The sequence below is a fragment of the Embiotoca jacksoni genome, unplaced genomic scaffold (assembly GCF_022577435.1).
Source record: "Embiotoca jacksoni isolate LCO1_2020_lvr unplaced genomic scaffold, fEmbJac1.0.p SCAF_1, whole genome shotgun sequence".
Classification (NCBI taxonomy): Eukaryota; Metazoa; Chordata; class Actinopteri; family Embiotocidae; genus Embiotoca; species Embiotoca jacksoni.
Genome location: NW_027185229.1, coordinates 25,660,199 through 25,682,633, shown reverse-complemented (window position 1 = coordinate 25,682,633; position 22,435 = coordinate 25,660,199). Strand labels below are relative to the sequence as shown.

The window sequence follows — 22,435 nt, the reverse complement described above, 5'->3', positions numbered from 1 at the left end:
TCTGTCACCAGCGATAACGGCATCAAAATTGATTCCAATTACCTTCCAGTCCGCAGCAGCCAGCGGAGAGGGCGGTCAACAAATCTCCTGCCATTAGGCGACGGCCGATATCAGTTTTATTTGTTGGAAACTAAATGAAAATAAGTAAACACTGGAACAAAATAGACTTCATCTCATGGGGGGCCTTCCTTGAAAAAGGACTATAAGAAAAGACAGACTTCAGTGAACAGTTAAATCCATTCTGCAAAACTCATCAGTCTGGTTACAGCAGCGAGGAACTGCATGTGCAAGATTTGAATTGAGAGACCTCACTGTCAAGTACGGATATTAAAAAAAACAAAAAGACAAAACTGAAGACAAAAATTCATAGCAAGAGGAGCAAGTGGGATTAAATGGTGCAAAAAAAAAGGAAAATGTTGCAACCTGAACCAAAGAACGTACAAAGTGAGCCGGTTTAATCTGTGTTGGTCTTTCTGTCAATCCCATACAAATTAATACTGGTTCAAAATGAAAAGAGAATAAAGACTCTATAAAAACTCAAACAGTTAGTAATGGAATAGTTCCACTTCTTGAGCAATGTGCTTTTTTCATCTGTATCTTTTTTTTATCTGTCGAACACATTTAATCTCAAAAGGTATTTTGCACAAAAACCGGAGTATAAAAGTTACAGTGAAGAACTGTGAATGTGAGGAGGCAGTGTGCTTCTCAAAGAAATGTGGAGATAAAAGGTTTGTCAAGCTATTGAGAATTCATGCTAAGATAAGCTAAACTGTGTTAGCTAAAGCTTCATTTTTGCAGTAGCCGCAGACATGAAAGTGTTATAAATCTTCTCATCTAACTCTCAGCAGGAAAGTGAATACATTTATTTCCTAAAATGTCAAACTCTTCCTTTAAAAATCATCATGGGACTGGAAATGATTAAATGTAACCTACCTGTTATTTATTTGGTTCGTCCCAGGAGAAAAAGACTTTCAATAAATGTTACTCAGATTCCGTACTAACATTGAATTTTGGTTCTATTATCAATTAGTCTTTTGTACCTTTTTCCTTTGAATTTAATAATGCATCCATCTTGTTGAAAAAGAGAAGATTTGTTAATCCTTTGTGAAAGAACCCCCGCGCTCTCGTATGATTTTATATCTGCAATCCACGATTAAAATAAAATTAAAAATCAATTAACCTGTGAATGTCTTCAGCCAGGAAATCTTTGGCGCTAATTAGATTTCTGTACTCTCACATGTGTGGATTCCTTATTCAGCATAATTAAGACTTTAACTTGTATTTCCATTCTCATTATACAACCATCTGTGGTTTCATCCTTAATCTGCTGTATTTGCTTTAATTGTATTCATCTTAATGTCATACTCTTTTATTTCTTCAGTGACCCAATTTTTCCATGGAGATCATTAAACTTTCATTTTTATCTTATCTTTCTCTTCTAACTTTAATGTTGTTTTTTAAATTACGAAATGATTAGGATTTGAGAGTTGAAAAAAAATGGAGCTGTGAAAGCAGAGTTTCTTCTTCAGCTGTTGCTTACATGCTGCAAAATAAAGCGGCGCAAAGGTGAGTCGAGCTTTTATAGAAATGAGAACCATATCTTTTTGAACTTTACATCCATCCATGGAGGCTTCTTAAAAAATGTTTTTTTTGTTTTTTTTTCATGGGGTGAAATAAGTTTTATTTCCCCGGTGCACACAGTAGGTGAGGCAACGCGGCAGAGACTCAGAGAGCGAGAGAGAATAATGAACAGTGAACATGAGCCCGGTGGTTCGATGGGTGCACATGATGAATGACCATGGGGAGGGAGTACAGGACCAGAGCAGAAGCACAGTCATTTGTTACTCTGCTGTCACAAATGTATTTTTAATGAATCTGCACCTCTGACTCCTCTGCAGAGCACGACTGTTCCTTAAGGCCACCATGACCCCGATATTTCCCGCGAAGTGGCGCCTCGGAACAAAAACCCACTTCAGCTCTGGCTGTGAAATGTAAATAACCTTCTCCTTCTGTTTGCCGAAGCCATCAGTCTCTCCTCATTACCGTCTGTACCTGTGCGGAGGAAAAGGGGGCCATCCCTTTTTTCTGTGCCGGTAGCAGGTGGGGAGTTTTCACCTTGAATTACTCCTCTGTGCTTAAGCTCTGTTTCTCAAACATGTTCTTTTTCTTGGCAGAAGAAAAAAAGAAATAAAAAACAACAATCCCTTACACTCTGCAACCTCCTGATATTATTTAAAATGCAAATTCCTCTGGAGATATATGGCAGCTCCTCTGGATCACCCTGCCTTTGCAGTAGAGGGTAAAAACATTTTTGTCAGTTTTAACATGGGATCTGTTTAAAATACCAACATGGTTAATTAGGAGATAAAAGGGGAAGGGAAGTAAAAGAGAGGAGCGTTTCCCACCGCGGGCTGCTGACACTGACGTGCGGTGATGTCGAGAAGAAGAATATATTTCACGCAGCAGTACATGACGCCCGGGATATTTGAGATGAGTACAGTGTCTGCAAGGCTAGCAGGGGATGGAGGTTAAAGCGAGGCCGGTAACATTGACGCACCTCTGCAATCCCAGCTTTCCCACTTTTTTGCATGAAGAAGTAAAAAAAAGAAACCTGCAGGGGGAGGGAAAAAAAAAAAAAAAAAGACATACTGCAGACACCATCCTGTAATAGACTGCCTCATTTCAGAGGACATTGATGCATGAGACGTTGCACATGACACACATCAACACTTGACCTCTGCTGACACCCACAACGACACACACATCAGTGGCTCTTCCGTGTTCCATCTGTGCTGTCACACCTGGTTTACCAATGATCTGGGGGAGTCGGACCCGGGCGGTCATCCATCATCAGCCTCTGAAACGGGGGTTTTATGCAAATAGTAGATATCGCAAAAAGCAATTCCACACACGCTGTAAAAAAGAAAAGCAAAGCAAGTGTGATAATTCACACTCTCGGCATACTTATCATTTTAAAAGCCAAAAACACAAACAAAGCAGCCAAAAGGCAACCCGGAGACGTCAGATATTACTCTGTGTTTTCTCGATAAAGGCAGTCCACGGCTCTGAAATAACACCACAGTAGTTCTTTATGATGTCGTTATCTTTGTCCTCTTTGCACGAGGAGCGTGTCCACACCGGGCTCCGACAGCTGGGAGCCTTTCGGCCTCCACGTACGTCCAGTTAGTGTCAAATTTCGAGGGGGCTCACCTCCGCAGCGGTTGACAGCTGCACCCGCTGCTGAGAAAATGTTTGGTAGCTGAAGGAAGTCACACACCATCCCGGGCTCGTTACGGCCGACTTAAGGCTGCACATGCGGTGTTTATGAAGGCGTCTCGTTGTTGCCGGACGTCTCCGCAGAGACCCGCTGCCTGCCGGGACGATTGGTCTTGACAGAGCTCTCTCCCGACTCGAGCATCAGGAGGCGGATGTTCTTGTCTGCGTCCGGGTCGGCGACACACGTCTGGTCGTCACTGTCAACGAGAATGAATGAGGAGCTTCACTCCAAATGCCAACACACGGACACGCCATTTTATATTCACGCTGAAGAATACGAAAACCGGACCAGCTGATAGTCGTAACTTTTAGGGTCATCATTATCAGAAATGTTTATCATTGCTTGTTTTTTATTTTTAATAACCAGCCGCTGTGGTTTATTCGATACAGAATGTGTGATCGCTGTGGGGAAACAAGACTCGTCAGTAGAGAACATAAATAATTCACAAACTGTAGATTTACTACTTTTCTTCTTCCCAGGCTCTGCAAATAAAATGAGTCACAAAAAGGTTTCCTGCCAAAAATACAACACTTAAAACTTTTTATTATTATTATCAGCCCGGAAGAAATCTTTAGAGATTTAAGAAATTGTACTAAAAAGTGAATTCCTTAAATCATGATATAATGGAAAATATAATATATAACAGACTCATTTTGATCTCTTGCTCAAATCCCCAAATAAACAAATTCTTGTATGCGCTTCGATGTTTATTTGGCTGAAAGTTTCTGCTTAACCTATATTTGAAAAATATAGAAAATCTACAGTAAAGCACATCTCATTACCTTTCCTGACTCTCGTTTGCTATCGTGCTGTCTTCATAGATTTTCAGCATCGTTTCTGTGCGGTCATCGAGGTGCTCTTTCGGCTCCTGAAGCCTAAAACGTAAATAATATCATTATCAGCAAATATCAGACAATGAAAAAAACTCGCGTAACACAGTGTGTTAGGCCGTCTGTTGGTTCCCACTGAAGAGCTTTAAAAATGAGGCGGCCTTGTGGAAATGTAGTGACGATGAGGGTGCGCTTGTTGGTGCACCGTGAACTGGGACTATGTTCACGGTTCAAAGGCACAGACGTGCATTTTGTATTTTGTTCAAACCTTTATGTTTTAGGAACGTGTACGTTGCTGTACGTTTAAAGAAAGCCACTATTTATTTTGGTTGACCTCTCTTGCATCTGTGTTTTGGTGTAGTTACATTGGAAAAATATGTTGTATTATTTCCCTTATGTTGTAGCAATGTTATATTTTGAATATAAAAATTGAATGTGATGCTATTAAAGGGCCTATTTTTTTGCTGCACATTAATGCAAACTTGGTGCTGTAGTGAGTATCGTGTGCATGTAAAATTCAACTCAGATAAACTTCTATGTTAGCCTGTGAAACAATGGTGCTCACTGATGTGTCAACCGAAGTTAGAGGTCAACTTTAAAAGGAAAACAATGAAGCTTTAAAAGCAGGAAACAGCTGAAAAATCAATAAAAGACTAGAAATGCTACTTTTATCTGTCCCGAGGCGACGCACACACCCTCGTAATTCATGAAGTGGTATTTCACATCAAAGCTGAGGCGAGGGGGAGCTTCTGTTTTCTCCTCAGTGTCATCGGTCACCACGTACAGCTGGACAGATGGACTAAATACTGCTCAGAATACAACACCTGGGCTCGAGTCGCTCTTTGACTTTGGCGATGGACAGGATGTAGGGGCTGATCTGTCTGGCGATGGTGGTGAGGTAAGAGTTCTCCTGCTTCAGCTGCATCAGGTCATGAAGCTGGGCTGGAGACGGTAAACAACAGCAACAAAAATGGAGCGATCAAAAAAACATGAGCATCAAACGTGAATTTGATTTGACGCGGTTTGGAGACAGACCTTCGTAGATCTCCTGCTCGTTGGTGACCCTCTGAAAAGTCTCATCCCAGATCTGTGAAGAAAACGTGCTGAGTCAGCGGTCGACTTTTCCCTCTGTCTGCATTCCTAGTAGTCTAAATTTGTTACAGCGAGTTAAAAACTAGCCCGTTAGTGTGCAGCTAGGAGTACAAACGTCGAAAACTTTCTCTTCCGGCAGAGGTAGGTGCATACTAAATAACAACCTGACGCACCTCTTCAAACATGACTCTCACGGTCTCCACGGTGGAGTACTGGGAGGTTATCTGGCTGTCGACGTGCAGCGACCTGTCCAGGATCTCGCCCATCTTATCTGTGTTGATGATGGAGTGGTGCTTGGTCAGATCTCTGTGCAGCTCCTGGACCTGGTCCTTCAGATTCTGAATCTCTGTGTGGAGAGTCTATAAAACACACAAACACACACACACACCCTCTCACATATATATATGCAACATATAAAACAGATCCTTCAAGATGGTGGGTGTACAGATGCCAGGTGCATCTGAGCAGAAAAATTCTTGTTGCACACTAGAACACGAGCTCCTGAAGGAATTGATGCTGCTGCCTGCTCGCTCTTTTACTTTGAGGGCTCCTCGTCTACTTTTGTGCATCCCAAGAAAAGTTGCTGCAGCCGTTTCAACCAACATACATCCAAATTCAGCTGTTTTGAAAACATGACTGTAAAACTGTAACAATCCTATTTTAAAACATACAATATGTTTTTAATATCTTTTCTCTTCTACTGACTCTGAATGCAAATCAAAAACAACCAAGAATCTCTTTATCTGTAAGCTTCTATAATAACAGGGAGAAGAAAAAAAAAGCACCTTTAAACTTGTTCCTTGCAGATGTAATTTAATTTAATTTTGATTTAATCATAGTTGCCAGAAATGTGAGTGTAAATCCACAGCGCCGCCCCGGTCTCCCCGCTTCGCTCACCCTGTAGCTGTTCTCGTAGTTGCGGCAGTGCTCGGTGAAGGGCGTCTCCCTGCCCTCGGCCAGGAGGACCTTGGTGCAGATGTTGCGGTGAGACGTGGGCCTTCGCCCGAACGCCGAGCCCAGCGGCATCTCGCAGAGAGACGGGGAGCGGCACGTCACGGAGAGAGGGGACTGGAGCCTGAAAAGAGGGGACAAACGTCATAAACATCCTTCTCTTCTCATTAATACGTTTACACTTCCCACCCTTTATGCTTTTCTGCTATAATTGATTTACTTTTGTTCAATAAATGATCTTATATGATCTTTAGAAACTGTGGATTTTCCATTTTAAGGCCATAAAAGCCAGACTGACATTATTTTCCATCAATAACACTCACCTCTAAATTTACCTCGAGTGAAATCTCTGTCTGTTAAACCACAGGAGGGCTATAACTTCCCCTTTATTGACATTATGAGCCAATAAGATCATTGCTGGGGTAAACAGCAATGATTTATAAGGCTTTATAAGGCCTCTTCTCTGCTTTACAAAATTATACAGAGGAACCCAACAATTCGCACATTAGCCAGGAGGGAAAAATGTCCAACAGAGGGAAAGAAAAACTCCCTTTTAACAGGAAGAAAACTTCCTCCAGAACCGGGCTCGGAGGTGGGCGGCCATCTCTATTAAAGGGTGAGTCTAAAATGCTTCATACCTATGATTAACTTTTATTTCTATATTTTCTTTTCACTATAAAATACAACTTAAATGTAAACTTTTAGACAAAACTGTTGCAGATAATTTCCCGTGTCCATATTTAAAACCAATTTGTAAAACTGGGGCAGGAGATGTTTAATTCTCACTCTTCAACATGTGTCGGAAGTAAATCGACAGACTTGACTCAAAACACCAACCTCTCATCACCATCACCGTCTCCGTGACTGCACATCTCACAGTCACACAACTAGATAATCTTACATTTATGTGGATTCAGGTAGACACACACAGTCCTGGCTTCATGCCCAACATAAGCAGAACTGCCTGAGAGCTATTTTGCACCGCCTCAGGGGTTGATGTGTCCCTCTCACGTTTCCACACAAGTGTTTTCCCTCCGAGCATCAAGTCTGCGTCCCAACACAGACTCCGACGGCCCCAAAGCAGCAGCATCATGAAAGAACACGCCTGTGCCACTTTACTTCATCTTCTGTTGTGTTGAATTACGACGAAGATGGGGGAGAGCCAGCTGGGCCGCCAGATGCATTAACGTCTGCGGGGGAGAAGCTCTCAGACAGCAAACGAAGATGTATCAGAGACACGACGCGTTCAGTCGCGCTGAGCAACAGGATACGCCATGTGGGTGGTATTCTGAACTACCATATGGTGAGTAAAGCATCTCTTATTCCGACTGTGATGTGAAGTATGAAGTGAAGTTCAAAAAATGTTGAGTCAAGCACCTTGTGTTTCATCTTACAGAGTCAAAGGCTTCAGTGGAATTCAACCAATGAGGCCAAAAAAAAGAGGGGCTAAGACTCTACATCTGATCCGATTCAGTTCATGCAACAAAGTTATAACTATTTATATCCAGCCGATTGATATAAATGCATCTTAAGGTTCCGCTGCAAGTTACCATTCGTGTCACATAATCAAAACAAAATCGCAATATCCAAACAGTCATAAAATCCATATAAATGTACCTGGGATCTGGTAGGCTCTTCCTCCTGCCTTCCTGTTCAGAGCTGATGCAACAGCTACCCAGTCTAAAGCATATATCCCTCTCACTCTGCCACACGCATGTCATCCTCAGGCAGATCCAGCCTCTGTCCTCCCAGCAGTGACGCCAGTTCAAAGCAGCACAGCAGTGACATCAGCGGCCTGGAACAGTGTTGGCCCGTGTGCCAACTTCCAGATGAATCCTCGAGAGTTCTGTGAAATTACGATAAAAATAGTGCCAGCCGGCCGGCCGGCCTCCCCGGCCACCCGTCCCTGCCCACTCTGCATCTTGCACTGGCAGGGCGTCGAACAAAGTTGGAAAGGAGAGTTGTCAGTATGTTGGCATTAGTGGGTGAGCTTAAGGACCTGCGAACAGTTGGGAGACACTGATGTCGTCGGGGGAGTTTGCGTACGTGGAGAGAGGGATGTGCAGCACAGCGAAAGAGGACACAAAACTAAAGGGAAGTGTGTTCAAATATAGTCTGTGTTTACTGTTGATTTAAAATAATTCGAAAATGAGTCAATAGAGTCAAAAGACGATACAATATGTTGTAAAAATAGTCTCCAATAACGCAACGCTTGATTGGATATGACCTGAATAAAATGACCTCGCGGGGCCACTCACCCCTTCTCCTAAATGTTTTGTGGCCACAGCAGCAGCACCAGTGCTTTCTAAAACGGGACGCCCCACCCCCCCCGCCCCACCCCTCCGAAAGCAACAAGGTGAGTTACGTAAACATATCAGCGCACAGAGCTTACAGACGACGGAATAACTGCCATAGTGGGACTCAGCATGGCGCCTCCTTTCCTCTCGCTGCAGCTCGTCTGTACTTGCAAACCATTTGTGGGGGATTTTGAATTTGGATGCTTCACGAGTGTGAAATTTCCTGCCCAGACTTTTTTTTTTTTTCTTTTTCGGAAGAATCCCAAAGATGCCGTGGAGATTTTCAGGCGCATTGTAAAATATAAACTTAGCGGAAAGGATCATTTAGTGATCACAGTCAAATGTCATCTGTTGGCGGGGGGGTGGGTGGGTGGGTGGGGGGGCAGTGTTGCTGAGGTAACCGATCTTACCTTGTTGCAACACATGTGGAGCCGATGACAGAAGGAGGGCAGCGCTGTCCGATCTGCAGCAGAGGCTCCAGGCAGCGGGCAAACTCACTTCTGTACTCTGTGTTGATCTATCAGAGGGATAAAGTCAGATAGACTTACACTGATTTAAATAGAATACTTCACTATCCAAAAGTATAAAGAACAAAGAAAATACTAAAAAAAAATTAAAAAATAAATTGAAATGCAAGTGTGCAAATAGTGCAACCATACCACCTGTGTCTCAAATACCAAAACACTCTTCTGATTTTTTTAAAGATTAAGTTATATCTAAAGACAAAACAGTTTTCTTAGTCATCCTTTTATGTGATAAATCTGACTTATACGATTGTTTTGTCGGATTCAAAATGATGTAAATCACCAGATCGCAACCGAGATGATCAACGATTGAAGTTTTTGGTATAAAATGACAGAAAGGAACCTCAAACATAATCAACGCTCCCAAAAAGGAAAAAAAGGTTTTAGCACCGTGCAAACTGTGCAGAAGATAACTGAAGCTTTCCTGGTAGCTTGTAATGATCTTATGGTGCCTTCATGAGCAACTGGGAATTGGGAAACTTCTGACCTCCAAGTGGGAAAATACCACTGAGCGCCTGTCCAATTAGGAACATCCCACGAGGATGGTGGGACGAGAAGAGAAGAGGGTTTGACGTCACTCGACATGGCAGCGTTTGTGGTGAAAGGAAGAAATGTACTTGCTCTGAGGACAAGGTGAGCCTCTGTGAGCCGAGCCTGCCCAGCTAGTTCTGTTAAACGTCAGTAGCCTATATCAGAACGTGTAGGAATGTTGAGTAGAAATACTACTGGCCTCCGGAGCTCTGTTTCGTCCCTGTGTTGGTTTAAAAGTAATTACAAACGACGAGGCTGTTTGTCACTTTTCTGCATTGACAGCAGAACCAGAGCACATTTTGGGGTGGCTGCCATGTTTCCTCTCAACTCAGAAGTGGGACGTTTCCAAATAGGAACTTTCCCAATTCCCATCTGCCACAATGTGTTGTGATCTTTTTACTTCCTAGTTGTACATTTTGACAAAAAAAAAAAAATGTAATGTGGCTGAAATGTGGTGTTGTAAGCGGCACTGACTGCATCAACACACACAAGGTATTTGGACAAAATAATGTGAACACAGTCAATTTAATAGTTTTTCAGTGGAGCTTGATGAAGTTAGTGTTTAATTGTTTGAGGACCTTTAGATTTGTAATTATTCAGTCAAACTACTGATCTCAAAGTAAGGAATTATTTTTCAAGCTATAGAATTAAAAATAGTTTTTGCTGGCTGTTATGGATTTCAGTTTTCCTTTTAAACTACGTGATATATATGTATTTGTATGTTCCGTAATAGTTTCCATTCATTTCTGCTGTATCTTCTGTGCCTCGCTGTGATTTCTTGTTCTCCTTTTACATGTGTTGTTTCTCTTTTCTGTGAATGTCGAGGAGCTGCAGATGAAATGTGGTGCGCCTGATAAACTTGTCAATAAAGTGCCCATTAGGAGGCGCTGAACCTTTTTACAGGAAGAAAATGGTTACAGCCACAGAAGAAAAAAAAAAAAAAAGGTTTGCGGCTGCATTTGGGAACAAGTGAAACAACTAATCAACACACTGCAGTGGATTTCAATCCAAATGAAACTTTTTTTTTTCCAGCTGCTGCTGCTGCACTCACTTTGCTGCTCTGCACAGGTCTCAGTCGATGAGGCAGCTTTACAATCTTCCTCAGCCGCTCCATGAGTTGCTGTGTAAGCAAGAACATTCTGGCGTGATTCAGTGACCTGTTTCACCTCCCCGAGACATTACCGACGGCCTCCATTTAAAAAACAATTCAGTCCAGTTATACTGTAACTTTTCTCTTGCCAAGAGAACTTCCTCAGGAAAATATGGATCTCTTCGTGTACACACAGTAGACAGGGTTGTTTGGAGAAGTTTACATATCCTAATATCTCATGTATCACACTTTCATTTAAATCATTAAATTCTCTTTTCTTAATGTCTGCTATTGATTTGTCCAACTGAGTGTTTTCTCGGTAAGACTTTTTTCTTGTGTTTCTCCTCTCTTACCTAATCATTCCGTCTCGTACTGCAGCTCTGCCACTCTTTATTAATAGTTAATGACATACTCATGAAATGCAATTATAGTAAACACAGTTAATAGTTTATGCTCCTACAGTTGTTGTTGTTGTTGTTGTTGTACTCACATAGCCCATATCCAAAAACTCAAACTTGTTGGCTGAGCTGAGGAAGGCCGAACAGGTGACAAGGTGGACCTGAAAACATCAGAGGTTAAAGGTTAAAGGTCAAACAAACTGGGACTGAAAATATCAGACGCTCACAGACTGCAGACGGTGTTATCCAACAACAAAATTAGACTTTACAAAAACATATCCTCAGCTTATAAAACACAATAAATTGGGAAGGGTTAATGGTGCGTTTATAAAGCAACTGGGAAGTGGGAAAGTTGTGAACTCGGAGGGGGAGGAAAACACCTGAACGGTTGTCGAACTGTGAGGTTTTTGAGAGTCGGTCTGACGTCACTCGTCACGTCAACGTTTGTGGCGAAAGGATGAGATACACCTGCTCAGTGCAAAAATAAGTCACTTCCTGGTTAATTTAGGTCATACTAATTAAATCAAGGTATTGTGCAATTAAACAATGCAAATTACTCGACTAATTAATTTATTGACAGATGACCGTTGTTGCCGTTAGCTGGCTGTTTTAAAAGTTATCTGCTAAAAACGACATATAAAAATGTGGCGTACAAATAAGAAAGATCTTCCGAACTCTATTTCAGCCGTGTGATGATTTATGTGGGTGATGACGAGGTCATGTTTCTGTACTCAGACAGCAGGTAGAACAGATTTCATGGGGGCTGCCATGTGTCCTCTCTGTTGCTGTCATGTGAACGCTCTCAACCGGGAAGTAGGAGATTAGCAAATCGGAAATTTCACACTTCCCAGCTGCCTGAACGCACCATAAAGCTGCGGTTCATTCCGTGACCCCACAGATTTATCTCGTGGCCCTTTGGAGGTCCTTGACCCTTAGGTTGGGAACCACAGGAAAAACATTACCCGATAGTGGCTAAATGTAAGCACAGCTTTAAAATGTGACTTACGTACTTTAAGTTTCTTGAGAATATTTTCTACTTTTACAAAAGTGTGATTTTTAAATACAGTATTTTTACAATCTTGTATTTATACTCTCACTTAAGTAAAAAAAAAAATCGGAGTAATTTCTACTAGGTTGTGTATTTTATTATCCAGCAGCAGGGGTTTAGTTGGTACTCTCCACTTGACTCTACCTGCAGGGTTGGCAGCAGGGCTGTAAGGTGTGACAGTTGCTCCTTCAGCGCTTTCTCCTTCTCCTCGTGTTGACTGCAAACAACACAGGAGCGTGTAAGACAACACCTTCACATTCATGCCCGCCACAATACACAGAGGATTCAGATCAGGAGGTGTGACCACAAACAAAATACTCCATCTTTCCAGAAGCTAATCTATCTGTCTTCTCTCGTAACGAACACAAAGGCACGGACGCAAAGCCCGACATAAATAGCCTTTAACACCCTTCCGGGAAGAAAGCCACTGGACGGCTTCCAGGCAACGGAGAGAGGGAGACAGATAGATAGAGAGAGAGAGAGATGGAGGACACTGGCCACACAAAAAAAAAATCTCATTAAAGATCCCCACAGAGTGCAACCCGACACACTCGCTCACTCACATACACAAAATTGGTCTCATTCAATCACGTACACGTTCGCATAGAGCGCGCACCGAAGAGGAAAAACGCTCGGAAAGGGTGGTCAGACTTTTTCCTTTTTGCAGACAGATAAAACCCAAATGTTGTCAGTTAATCTTTGAATACCGATTAGTCATTTATCTCCCATGAATTTTAACTGACGTGCAGTCATTTGTACTTGTGTACCTATTAGTTGTTAAACCTCGGATGACACGAAATCAAACTTTTATGGATTCCCGTTTCAGATCTATTTTAATTATTTTAGTGCTTGGTACTTTACTGGATGCTAAATTAATGGTTTGGGAAGCTGTTGTTATCCTGTTTTTACATTTTCATCACATTAAAGTTGTGTTTCTGCACAGAAAAAGCAGCTACGGAGGTCCATTATGGCAGGCTGCCATAAACGAAAACAAGATCTTATTCTCTGGACAGTGTGCTGCATTGAAAAAGGTTTGATGACATGTTAATGGGGAGTGCAAGAGATACAAGATGCTCATTTTTCAGTCGTAGTCCCCCGATGGTAATAAATCTGCTCTGTTTTCATGGGAAATGGAAGAAATCTATAGACTGCTTCCAGTTTTTCTGGCAGCAGTTGCTGATATGGACTTGAATAAGATTACATATTGTATATTTGTATACAACACTTTTCAGTTGGATGCATTTTCATTGATTGGATGCAGACATTGGTTTGAAAACCATAATCCTATTGAAGAGGTTTTAATTCAGCACCGTGCTTTGTTCAAATGAAAATCACCCCAGAAAACGTGTTTGGTGCCGGCAGAGAGATTATTCCAGATGCTATTCATCACCCTGAGTACAATGCAGCCCAGTACAATAGGAAAAGGTTTTAAGTCACCCGGTGACAGCAGGAGAATAGAATTTAATTTAGTAAATATTGTGACACAAACATTATGGCACAATATAAGTGCATTTGCATACAGGAACTGTTCATGTTTTCTGCTTTTACCTCTGAGCGGCTTTCAGCAGGATCTTCTTCCTCTCTGCTAGTTTTTCCTGTCAGATGAAAACAGAGAAAACATCCCCTTTTATTTCTCACACTGCTGTGAAAATGGCTTTGAGCTCTCTAATACTTAATGAATTTTAAAGATTGTGACACACACACACACACAAAAAAAGACCAACTGCTCTCTGGTAAAATACACTCTTCTCTCACAATTAGGTTAACAGAGACATCCAGTGGCCGAGCAGTGCTAATGGTGTCAGAGGGGGGGCAGAGGAACTGCGCGTTACTTTCAGACAGAGATAAAAAAGTGTTTGAATCTCATTTCTTTGTGAAATAAGAGTCATTCAGTTTGTCCACGTCTCTGCAGCTGATTTTAAGTCTGATGTACTAAATCTAGTCACCATCATCATCATCGGCAGCAGCACAAAGTCCAAAATGTATTTGCAAATGCTGCTTCACTTCATCTGATTGAAACCTGTGATGATGTTAATTCTTGTTATATTGTAAATATTAGAAGGAGCATATTTTAACGCTCATCTCATGTATGTTGCTGCTAGAAACCGGCACCTGTGAGAAGTAACAGCTGAATCTCATGCTGTGTTCCAAATGGTGTACTTGTGTACTAGCACTCAGTATTTTGAGTGCATAAGTGCGTTCACGCTGTCAAGTACAGAAACGCTGGACACTTTCCACCCTAAACGGTCACCATCTTGGCTACGACGAGGAGGCCAAAAGTATTTTTATATTAAGGTGATTTTTTTTTTTTTTTTCACTGCTGCTGCTGGACAGAAGAATCAGTGTGTTGAGTGTGTTAAACAGAGGACCCAAAAACGCATCAATTTCTGGGTAAAGTACTTAATATTTGGTGGTGGGGGGGGTAGGGGGTGGTGGGGGGGGTGGATCTGAAGCAATCTGATTGGTAACCTGACCATACTACGTCTCGCCCACCGATAGCCGTAAACCTGACTGCACTATAGGCCTGTCAATCAAACAGACACGCCCACAAAAACACAGCTTTTTGATTTTATAATTAATGACGGGATTATTTTCAGATGGACCGCCAGAAAACTAATAAGAAGGATCAACTTTAGCTAAAAACACGAGATAACTCGTGGAGAAATTTTATTGACTTCATATTTTATGAGACTAATTGAATGGGAGTCTGTGGAGCCGGAGGCTTTTTGGAGCCGACCTCTAGTGGCACTCGATGGTACTGCAGCTTAAGGTGCTTCTGCATCGGCCTCATTGTTCAGACCCAAAAGCTACGTCCACTTTTATATAGTCATTGGTCATCTTAGAGACTATCAGCCTCTACTGTATGTACAGGTGGAGTACTTTTAAACATTATGACAGGGATTGAAACATTGTCCATTGTCCATGCATTTGCACTCCAGTCTTTGAATAATGTTGGTGAGGGGGACAGAAAACAACAGTTAAAGGGAAATCTTTCACAACCAGCTCATTATATAACCTGCAAACTGTTGAACAGACTGCAGATCGCATTCTCCTCTTCCTCCACATTCAGACACACTTCGCCTATCATCGCTCTCAGCAGAAGGATTGCCTCTCCAGTCGAAGTTTGCAGCTCCTTCACCACCTACACAGAGCAGACTCACTGTTAAGTAAAGGTCACTTCGGGCTCCTGAACGGTCATCACAGGCTTTTCAAGAACTTTGGGCTCAGAGAACGCTGAAAAGTAATTAAGGTTAAGGGTGCTTGACTGTGCAAATATGCCCATTAAAGCTCGTTGAAATTGTTGTAATGTGGTGCTTAGCTTTTAGTAAGAGCACCGAAAACAGAACAACCAAACCCACCAGTTGTTTTTATGAATATGTAATAATTTTGTTGCTCTAAAATGATATGAATAATCAGGGTTACAGCGGTCCAAGCTGTTCTTGGTAAGAGGAAAACATGAGCTGTGAAGTTCGAGCAGAAATTCTAATTTCATTGTGATGAGCTAAATAAACTCTGTGTGCACCTGCACCACATCGCACAATATCATCACCACTGCTGAGTTCTTGAATTATTTATGATGCCAAATTCTTTTCTTTTTTTTGCCTTCATTGTCATAAATATGCAGATAAACACTCACCAGCACACCCTGGTCCAACATCTCACAACCCTGCATGTAAGCTGTTTCAATGTCAATGCAGTGAGTCCGACTCTCCCTGTACAAAACAAAAAACAATTAAAATTTAACAGGGAGGAGAGAAGAGAAGAGAACTTCTGACACTCGTACATTTCTGTGTTTTGGATTCACTCACACTTGCATGTCTCTGAAGCATTTGATGCAAAGCATGGACTTATTCTGTGTGGAGAACAGGATGTAGGGCTCCTCGTGGAGCGCTGCGGAGGAGACACAGAGGCCTTTTAACTTCAATCCACAAGAGTGTCGGAGTTTAAAGTATTCTGTTATTCAGGTAAGCAGCTCTGTGACAAACAGGGTTCAGAATACAAACACGGGCTGGCTGATAAAATAAAGATACTTCACTTGTATTGGCTGAAGTTTAGCATGAAGTGTTGACAGGATATTCAAAGCAGAGCACAGGAAGGGACTTCGCTTCTTGTAAGCAACATGCGCTGCCGTAATAAAGCCTTGTTAGGGACTAATTCTCCCGGACTAAATTCCAGGTGGCACTCACAGCAATTCCTGTGTTTGGCTTTGGTGCGTTTGGCCAGGGAAACGATCTCATGGTGGGAAAACATTCTGGCCTTGTGTGTCAGCTCCCTGCAGGCGGCACACAATGGCTGGCTGCAAGTGTTGCAGTAGTACATCACCCCTGTGTCCTAACAACAAAAAGGAAAAGAAAAGGCGACAACAAATGTCCGTTTGTATTGTTAAAAGATGCACACAAATTAAAAGAGAAAATACTGATGTCTCGCAGTGCCGGATTTGAATGTTGGGATAATTGAAATAGCTGCACAAGCTTCAACCAGGATAGCCTAATTTTTTTCAAAGATATAAGCAGAATAATTTGAAAGATGCTAAAATTAAAGTTCAAAATCTATACATAGGGGGTTTAAAATGCTAAATTGAAAGTGAAAAATCATCAATAATCGAACACAAACACGTCTCCTACAGAAATATTGGAGCATTCTGATCCTCAAAGGCTTCATGTTCAACTGTTTTTCTTTCATGTCCTCTAACATCAAGCAATAAATCACTCACGAGCTCTCAGCAGACCTGACGTCTTGTTTAACATGATTTTTGAGATTTAAAGGCTTTTTCATTTCATAATTTTAAGTTACTGAAACTTTCTAGTTAAGGTTTCATATAACATATTCCAGTATCTATGATATTAACATGTCCGCTGAGGGCAGAACAATGCTTTTGAAAATGCATGCCCAACTTGTTGGTGACCTTTGCCCTAACAAATGTGAATTAATATGGGTCTGTCACTTTATACCTTTTTGTTACTTTCCTGGTCACAGTTGGCGCACTGCACCGTCCCCTCAGCGTCTGCATTGTTGTCGACAAGAAACCTCAGGAGACGGTCCTCTGGTGGGAGGGCATTGTTTCCTTTCACTATGGATGGGTATCTGTGGCAAAGACACACAATTCAAGCTGCATGAGCTGATAAAAAAAAATAAGGTGAAAAGAACAATAATGGACGGGAAAGCCCTAAGAACTTATTTTTCAGAGAAGGAAACATCTTGTGCTTCATAGTCAAGTTTCTTCTGATTAAGAATATTTACACGTATTTTAAAGATAAGTTCATAAAAGAGAGATCACTTTTCAGAAAATTCTTGAATAACTCAGAAATACTGAGAGCAAGGTTTTTAAAAATGGAGGATGAGCCGCCGCAGGAGAAAGAGTTCACTCAGAGCTTCCAGCGACTCAACCGACAGTCTGGTTAACTCAACAGGTAAAAGATTCTCCTTCACCAAGGTTGAATGGTTCAGATTCCACCTTGTTCTGTTGATGGTGATTCAACTTTTAGTGAAGTTGAAACGTTTGGAGAAATTGAAAAAGTTTTGCATACACTACACATTACAGGAAGATATTTAATATCACTGCAGACCCCTTGAAAACACATATATCTACTATCCAAAGAATGTCTGCGGCAATTTTGGTCGCATTTGAATTAATATTTGTGGACGGTGGAGTTATAGGTTGCAGTGAGCCAAAGACATGTCATAATGCAGAGCGTCACCTGGGGAGATTGGTGTTGCAGTGGTTAGCACTACTGCCTCTCAGCAAGAAGGTCTGGGGTGCGAGCCCCCCTTTATCGTGACATAAAAAAAAAAAAAATAATAATACTATAGCACGTCAGAGTATTTTTTTTGCACATCACAGTGTGATACACATGTCCACCGAATTTCGTGCATGGAGGTAAACGTAGCCGCCAGGGCATCTGTTTTAGATGCACCATCGCTGCTCGGGCCCTAATCATGGAAAAAAAAATATTTAAAAAGCAAAAAAAAAAACCCAAAAAACGGAGAATAAAAGTTGCATTTAGAACTAGTTTGTATTATTTTTGGTGCAGTACCGGAACCATCCTGAGGCGGCAGCAGAGACGTCACGGACACATGCCTGTCGTCGAAGAAGAAGAAGAAGAAGATCCGGAAGTGTGTCGTTAAACACGACGACCCAAACGTGTGCGACTCCGCGGTGGAAAGTCCTGTCGAGAAAACACCTGTGAACGGAAAGACGCCTGCGCGCCGTAAAAACAGTTTGTCCCGCCGAGGGAAGTTGTGTTTATTCGACGTTGAAAATGTCTGTCATTTCGGAGGAAAACGTTCGCGGCGGGAGCGTTTTCAAGGATATCGGCGACGACGACTGGCAGCCGACGGAGATCGAGAGTATGTGCATGAACTGCCACCTGAACGGTACGACGCGCCTGCTCCTCACCAAAATACCGTTTTTTAAAGAAATCATCGTCAGCTCTTTCAGCTGCGATCACTGCGACTTCTCAAACACCGAAATCCAGTCCGCGGGTCGGATCCAAGAGGAAGGCGTTTGTTACACGCTGAGGGTCAAAACGAAGCTGGACCTGAACCGGGAGGTGGTGAAAGCGGACAGCGCGACCGCCAGGATCCCCGAGCTGGACTTCGAGATCCCCCCCTTCACCCAGAAAGGCTCCCTTTCCACCGTCGAGGGCCTTCTGGACCGGGCGGCCGCGGGGCTGGAGCAGGACCAGGCTGCCAGGCGAGCGGGTGACCCGGATGTGGCTGACAAAATAGATGAATTCATCCAGAAGCTGAATAAGTTAAGAGAGATGGGAGATGGATTCACCCTGGTGATCGAGGATCCGTCCGGGAACAGCTTTGTGGAAAATCCCGCTGCCCCTCTGAAGGACGAGGCCCTCTCCGTGTCCCGGTTCAAGCGGACGGTCCAGCAGGACACGCAGCTGGGACTGAGGGCCGACGACGACCTGGGAGAGGAGCCGGCGGCGGGCGACGACCTGGAGGCGATGAGGAACGAGGTCCTGGTCTTCGGCACCAACTGCCCCGAGTGCAACGCGCCAGCCTCGACCAACATGAAGCTGGTCCAGATCCCGCACTTCAAGGAGGTCATCATCATGGCCACCAACTGCGACAGCTGCGGCCACCGGACCAACGAGGTGAAATCTGGGGGAGCCACGGAGAAGCTCGGCACCAAGATCACCCTGCGCGTCACCGACCCTTCGGACATGACCCGGGACGTGCTCAAGTCGGAGACGTGCGGCGTCCTCATCCCAGAGCTGGAGTTCGAGCTGGGGATGGGGGCCCTGGGCGGGAAGTTCACCACTCTGGAGGGTCTGCTGAAGGACATCAAGGACCTGACCATCTCCAGAAACCCCTTCGTCTGCGGCGACAGCAGCACGACGGACCGAATGGAGAAGCTGCAGCAGTTTGGAGAGAAGCTGGACAAGATTGCAGCGGGAGAGATGGAGGTCAGCTTCGTCCTGGACGACCCGGCGGGGAACAGCTACGTGCAGAACGTGTACGCCCCGGATCCGGACCCGGAGATGACCGTCGAGAAGTACACCCGCTCGTTCGAGCAGAACGAAGACCTCGGCCTGAATGACATGAAGACGGAGGGATATCAAGAGGAAAAGTGAGCTGCCGGGAGCAGCTGGATGGACTGAACGAGTCGAGGATGTCTTTCCGTGAAGCCAGTGTCATTATATTGCTTCATATTGTTTTGGTTGTTTTTTTTGCCATTTTCATACTTTCTAAGTTAAAAACAGTGACTGGTTGCTTCCATCAGTATATTAACCAGTTACAGGAATTCTAAGTTGTCCAAATGTTCATTGAAGATAAATATATATATATAAATATGAGCACTTGATTTGTATAATAACAACAGACGCTTGTTGTCATTAAAGAGAAAATCCTTTCACTCCATTTATTGCATTCTTTTGACACGCCAGTAGATGGCGCCCCGTTATCTCTTGATTAAAAGGATTTGTTCTGTCGGTGGATCACACTGCGAGACAAATTAATCTTTTTATACACCTGTAAGCACGCCACCATCACAACAGTGTTCTCCTAATTGATAGTACAGCTCCGCTCTTCGATTTGGCGGACGGTGAAAGACGAAAAAAAGGCAAAGTGTGCAATTGCAAATAGATTTAAATACTAATCTTCAGCAGTAGAGCCAATTTATTGCAAAACATGAGTACTTCATGCAGGTTGCAGGCAGTCGGTGGCAACTAAGAACATCCTGTTGTCACAAAAAAAAAATCACTTTGTTAGTAAATTGAAAGGGAAACTAAAAATGTATAATAATAATTTCACAGAGCAGAAGATGAGATGTTCAATTTCGTTACTCTAACCAAACATTATACCAAAAATCTGAAAATATATACTGACAGAAACGGCAGCAGAAGAGTGAACCAGAAGTTTAACCAGAAGTTTAACCAGGCCTCGGTAACACAAAGATTTTAAAACCCGAGCAGGTGTCGTATTGTTTTCTGTCGCGTTAATCACGTTCAGGTTCCTCCGCTCTCTGGTGTTGAAGGTTTTTATCTAGTTTTCATAGCAACGGGGATCTGTTGTGTCCTACTAATAGCAGAGAAGTGAATTCCTAGATTACATGGTTCTTGAGTGAGCAGCTGTCAGCGTGGTGCTGATGGAAATAGTCGCTGGCAGGCAGCGGGCCTCTGTACGCTGAGCCCAATCCACTTTGTTGGTATTCTTTTGACTTACACTGCTGACATTTAAATCCCTCAACACAGGTTGAGGCCAAACAATAAGTGTGGCCTGATGTTCAGCCACACTTTAGTTTTCTTCTTTTAACTTTTTGAAGATGTCTGAAACTGAAATTTGATTGAACTTTATCAGACGGAACAACGTTTGAGAAATATTCAGAAACATCCAAACTCATCAGCGTCTCTGATTTGTCCACAGACAAGATGAATAAAAGATCTGAGTCATCCTCTACCTCAAACATCCCAGCTTTTTTAACACTGCAGAGCTGAAGGTGACTGTAAACCACGAGTCGCTCCTTAATAAGGGATGAAATGGGATTGGTGTCATGTGACTCATTTGATTGCCCCTAAGCTGCTGGCATTGCTGCCAAATACCAGTATGTTGTGTGCTGTGTGACTGGTTTTCACTGGAGCTTGCTGACCCCCCCTCCCCCCCCCCCCCCTTTTTTTTTTTTTTTTTTTTTTTGAGTGCTGAGGCCGAGGGGCTAAATAAGAGATGGGGATGACCCTGCAGCTGCTCCGACCATTCAGGCCGGCCCCCTGCTCACACCAGGCCATCGCCGGGTCCCAGCGAGACTTAAAACTCGCTGCTCTCTGAAACCAGCGGGATTCTCCTAAGATCTCCTGCGTGAACCAAACCAATCTACGAATCAAACCGACGTGGACCGAATCATTTTGAGCGACGCTCGACTTCAAAGCGCCGTCTTCTTACCCGCAGAGGGGGCAGCTGAGGCGGCCGTCGTTGATCCGACCTCGCAGGCAGCGGGCGCAGAAAATGTGGTAGCAGTCCAACAGGCACGGGCACTGGTACTGCTCGTGGCACAGGTGACACACCAGGGGGTGGACGTTGGCGCAGTCCGCGTTGCACAGGTTCCCCACGTTGGTGAAGATCCCTCCCGCCATCTGAGGAGCAGGGCGCGTGAATAAGGACAAAAATGGGAGTGTTATTGGTGGGCTGACAGTTTTTTTTTTTTTTTGAACCACCACACGCTCACAACAACAATAACAAACAAAAATAAAAAATAAAAAGCTTAAGTTACTCTGCGGCATTGAATTCATTGAATTACAGCCTAAATATTGCAGTTATTTTAAGAGAGGCTAAGCTGACTGGGATACAAAACACTTTGATCAAGAGAGTCGGATATTAATTGAAACAAACAACAGGAATTTTTTTTTTTTTTTTTTCTTCTTCTCTCTCTCTTACCTTGCCAGATATGTAACAAGTGCCCTGGAAGTTCTGTGACCAATCACAATCCACCGATCATAAATATATATAACATCAGATGCACCCTCGGCACCTAAATTACATCCAGCTACTGTAAATGTAGTAGGCTTGTCTGTGGACTGTACGGAGAGCACTGTCTTACCTTTCAGTGGTGCTATCAGCTACCCCCAGCAGGAATGACAGCGATGCAGAAACTCTTCAATAGTAGGCCGACGGGGTCCGTCCGCCAGGCAGCTGACAGCACGCCGCCTCATGCCAGCCCCCAAGTGCAAAAGGGACATTTAATATTGCTGTCCAGCACGGGCTGCAAAAACAGTTGTCCTATTTCTAATGCCACACCGGACTACAGAGCACAAGAAGATGGAAATCAAAGCGTCGCAAACCACTGAATCTGCTGCAAAAACCTGACGCTAATAATGAAAGTTATATAAAGTTATCATCTTAATACCTTTAATTTTTTTTTTTTTTTTTTGAAGGTGCCACAAAATAAA

General features: G+C 43.1%; 2 protein-coding genes across 3 annotated transcripts; one reads left to right on the top strand and one right to left on the bottom strand.

Moving 5' to 3' along the window:
* Positions 1-1,097: 1,097 nt before the first annotated feature.
* Positions 1,098-22,103, bottom strand: rnf207a (ring finger protein 207a). Of its 2 annotated transcripts, none has more exons than XM_069149815.1 (18): positions 22,087-22,103; positions 21,432-21,622; positions 16,991-17,123; positions 16,226-16,370; positions 15,848-15,929; positions 15,676-15,751; positions 15,055-15,180; positions 13,587-13,633; positions 12,183-12,255; positions 11,083-11,151; positions 10,554-10,622; positions 8,858-8,964; positions 6,097-6,274; positions 5,373-5,558; positions 5,143-5,194; positions 4,932-5,049; positions 4,060-4,152; positions 1,098-3,473 (listed from the first exon to the last, which is right to left on the bottom strand). In XM_069149815.1, exons 2-18 carry the CDS (start codon positions 21,620-21,622, stop codon positions 3,323-3,325), a joined length of 1,896 nt encoding a protein of 631 aa, XP_069005916.1. In that variant the 5' UTR covers positions 22,087-22,103; the 3' UTR covers positions 1,098-3,322. The 2 variants fall into 2 exon arrangements, with proteins under 2 accessions (XP_069005916.1, XP_069005908.1); XM_069149807.1 differs by lacking the exon at positions 22,087-22,103 and adding an exon at positions 21,924-22,058.
* On the top strand, positions 18,138-19,913 carry zpr1 (ZPR1 zinc finger). The gene has a single exon (XM_069149827.1). It carries the CDS (start codon positions 18,299-18,301, stop codon positions 19,625-19,627), a length of 1,329 nt encoding a protein of 442 aa, XP_069005928.1. The 5' UTR covers positions 18,138-18,298; the 3' UTR covers positions 19,628-19,913.
* Positions 22,104-22,435: the final 332 nt, after the last annotated feature.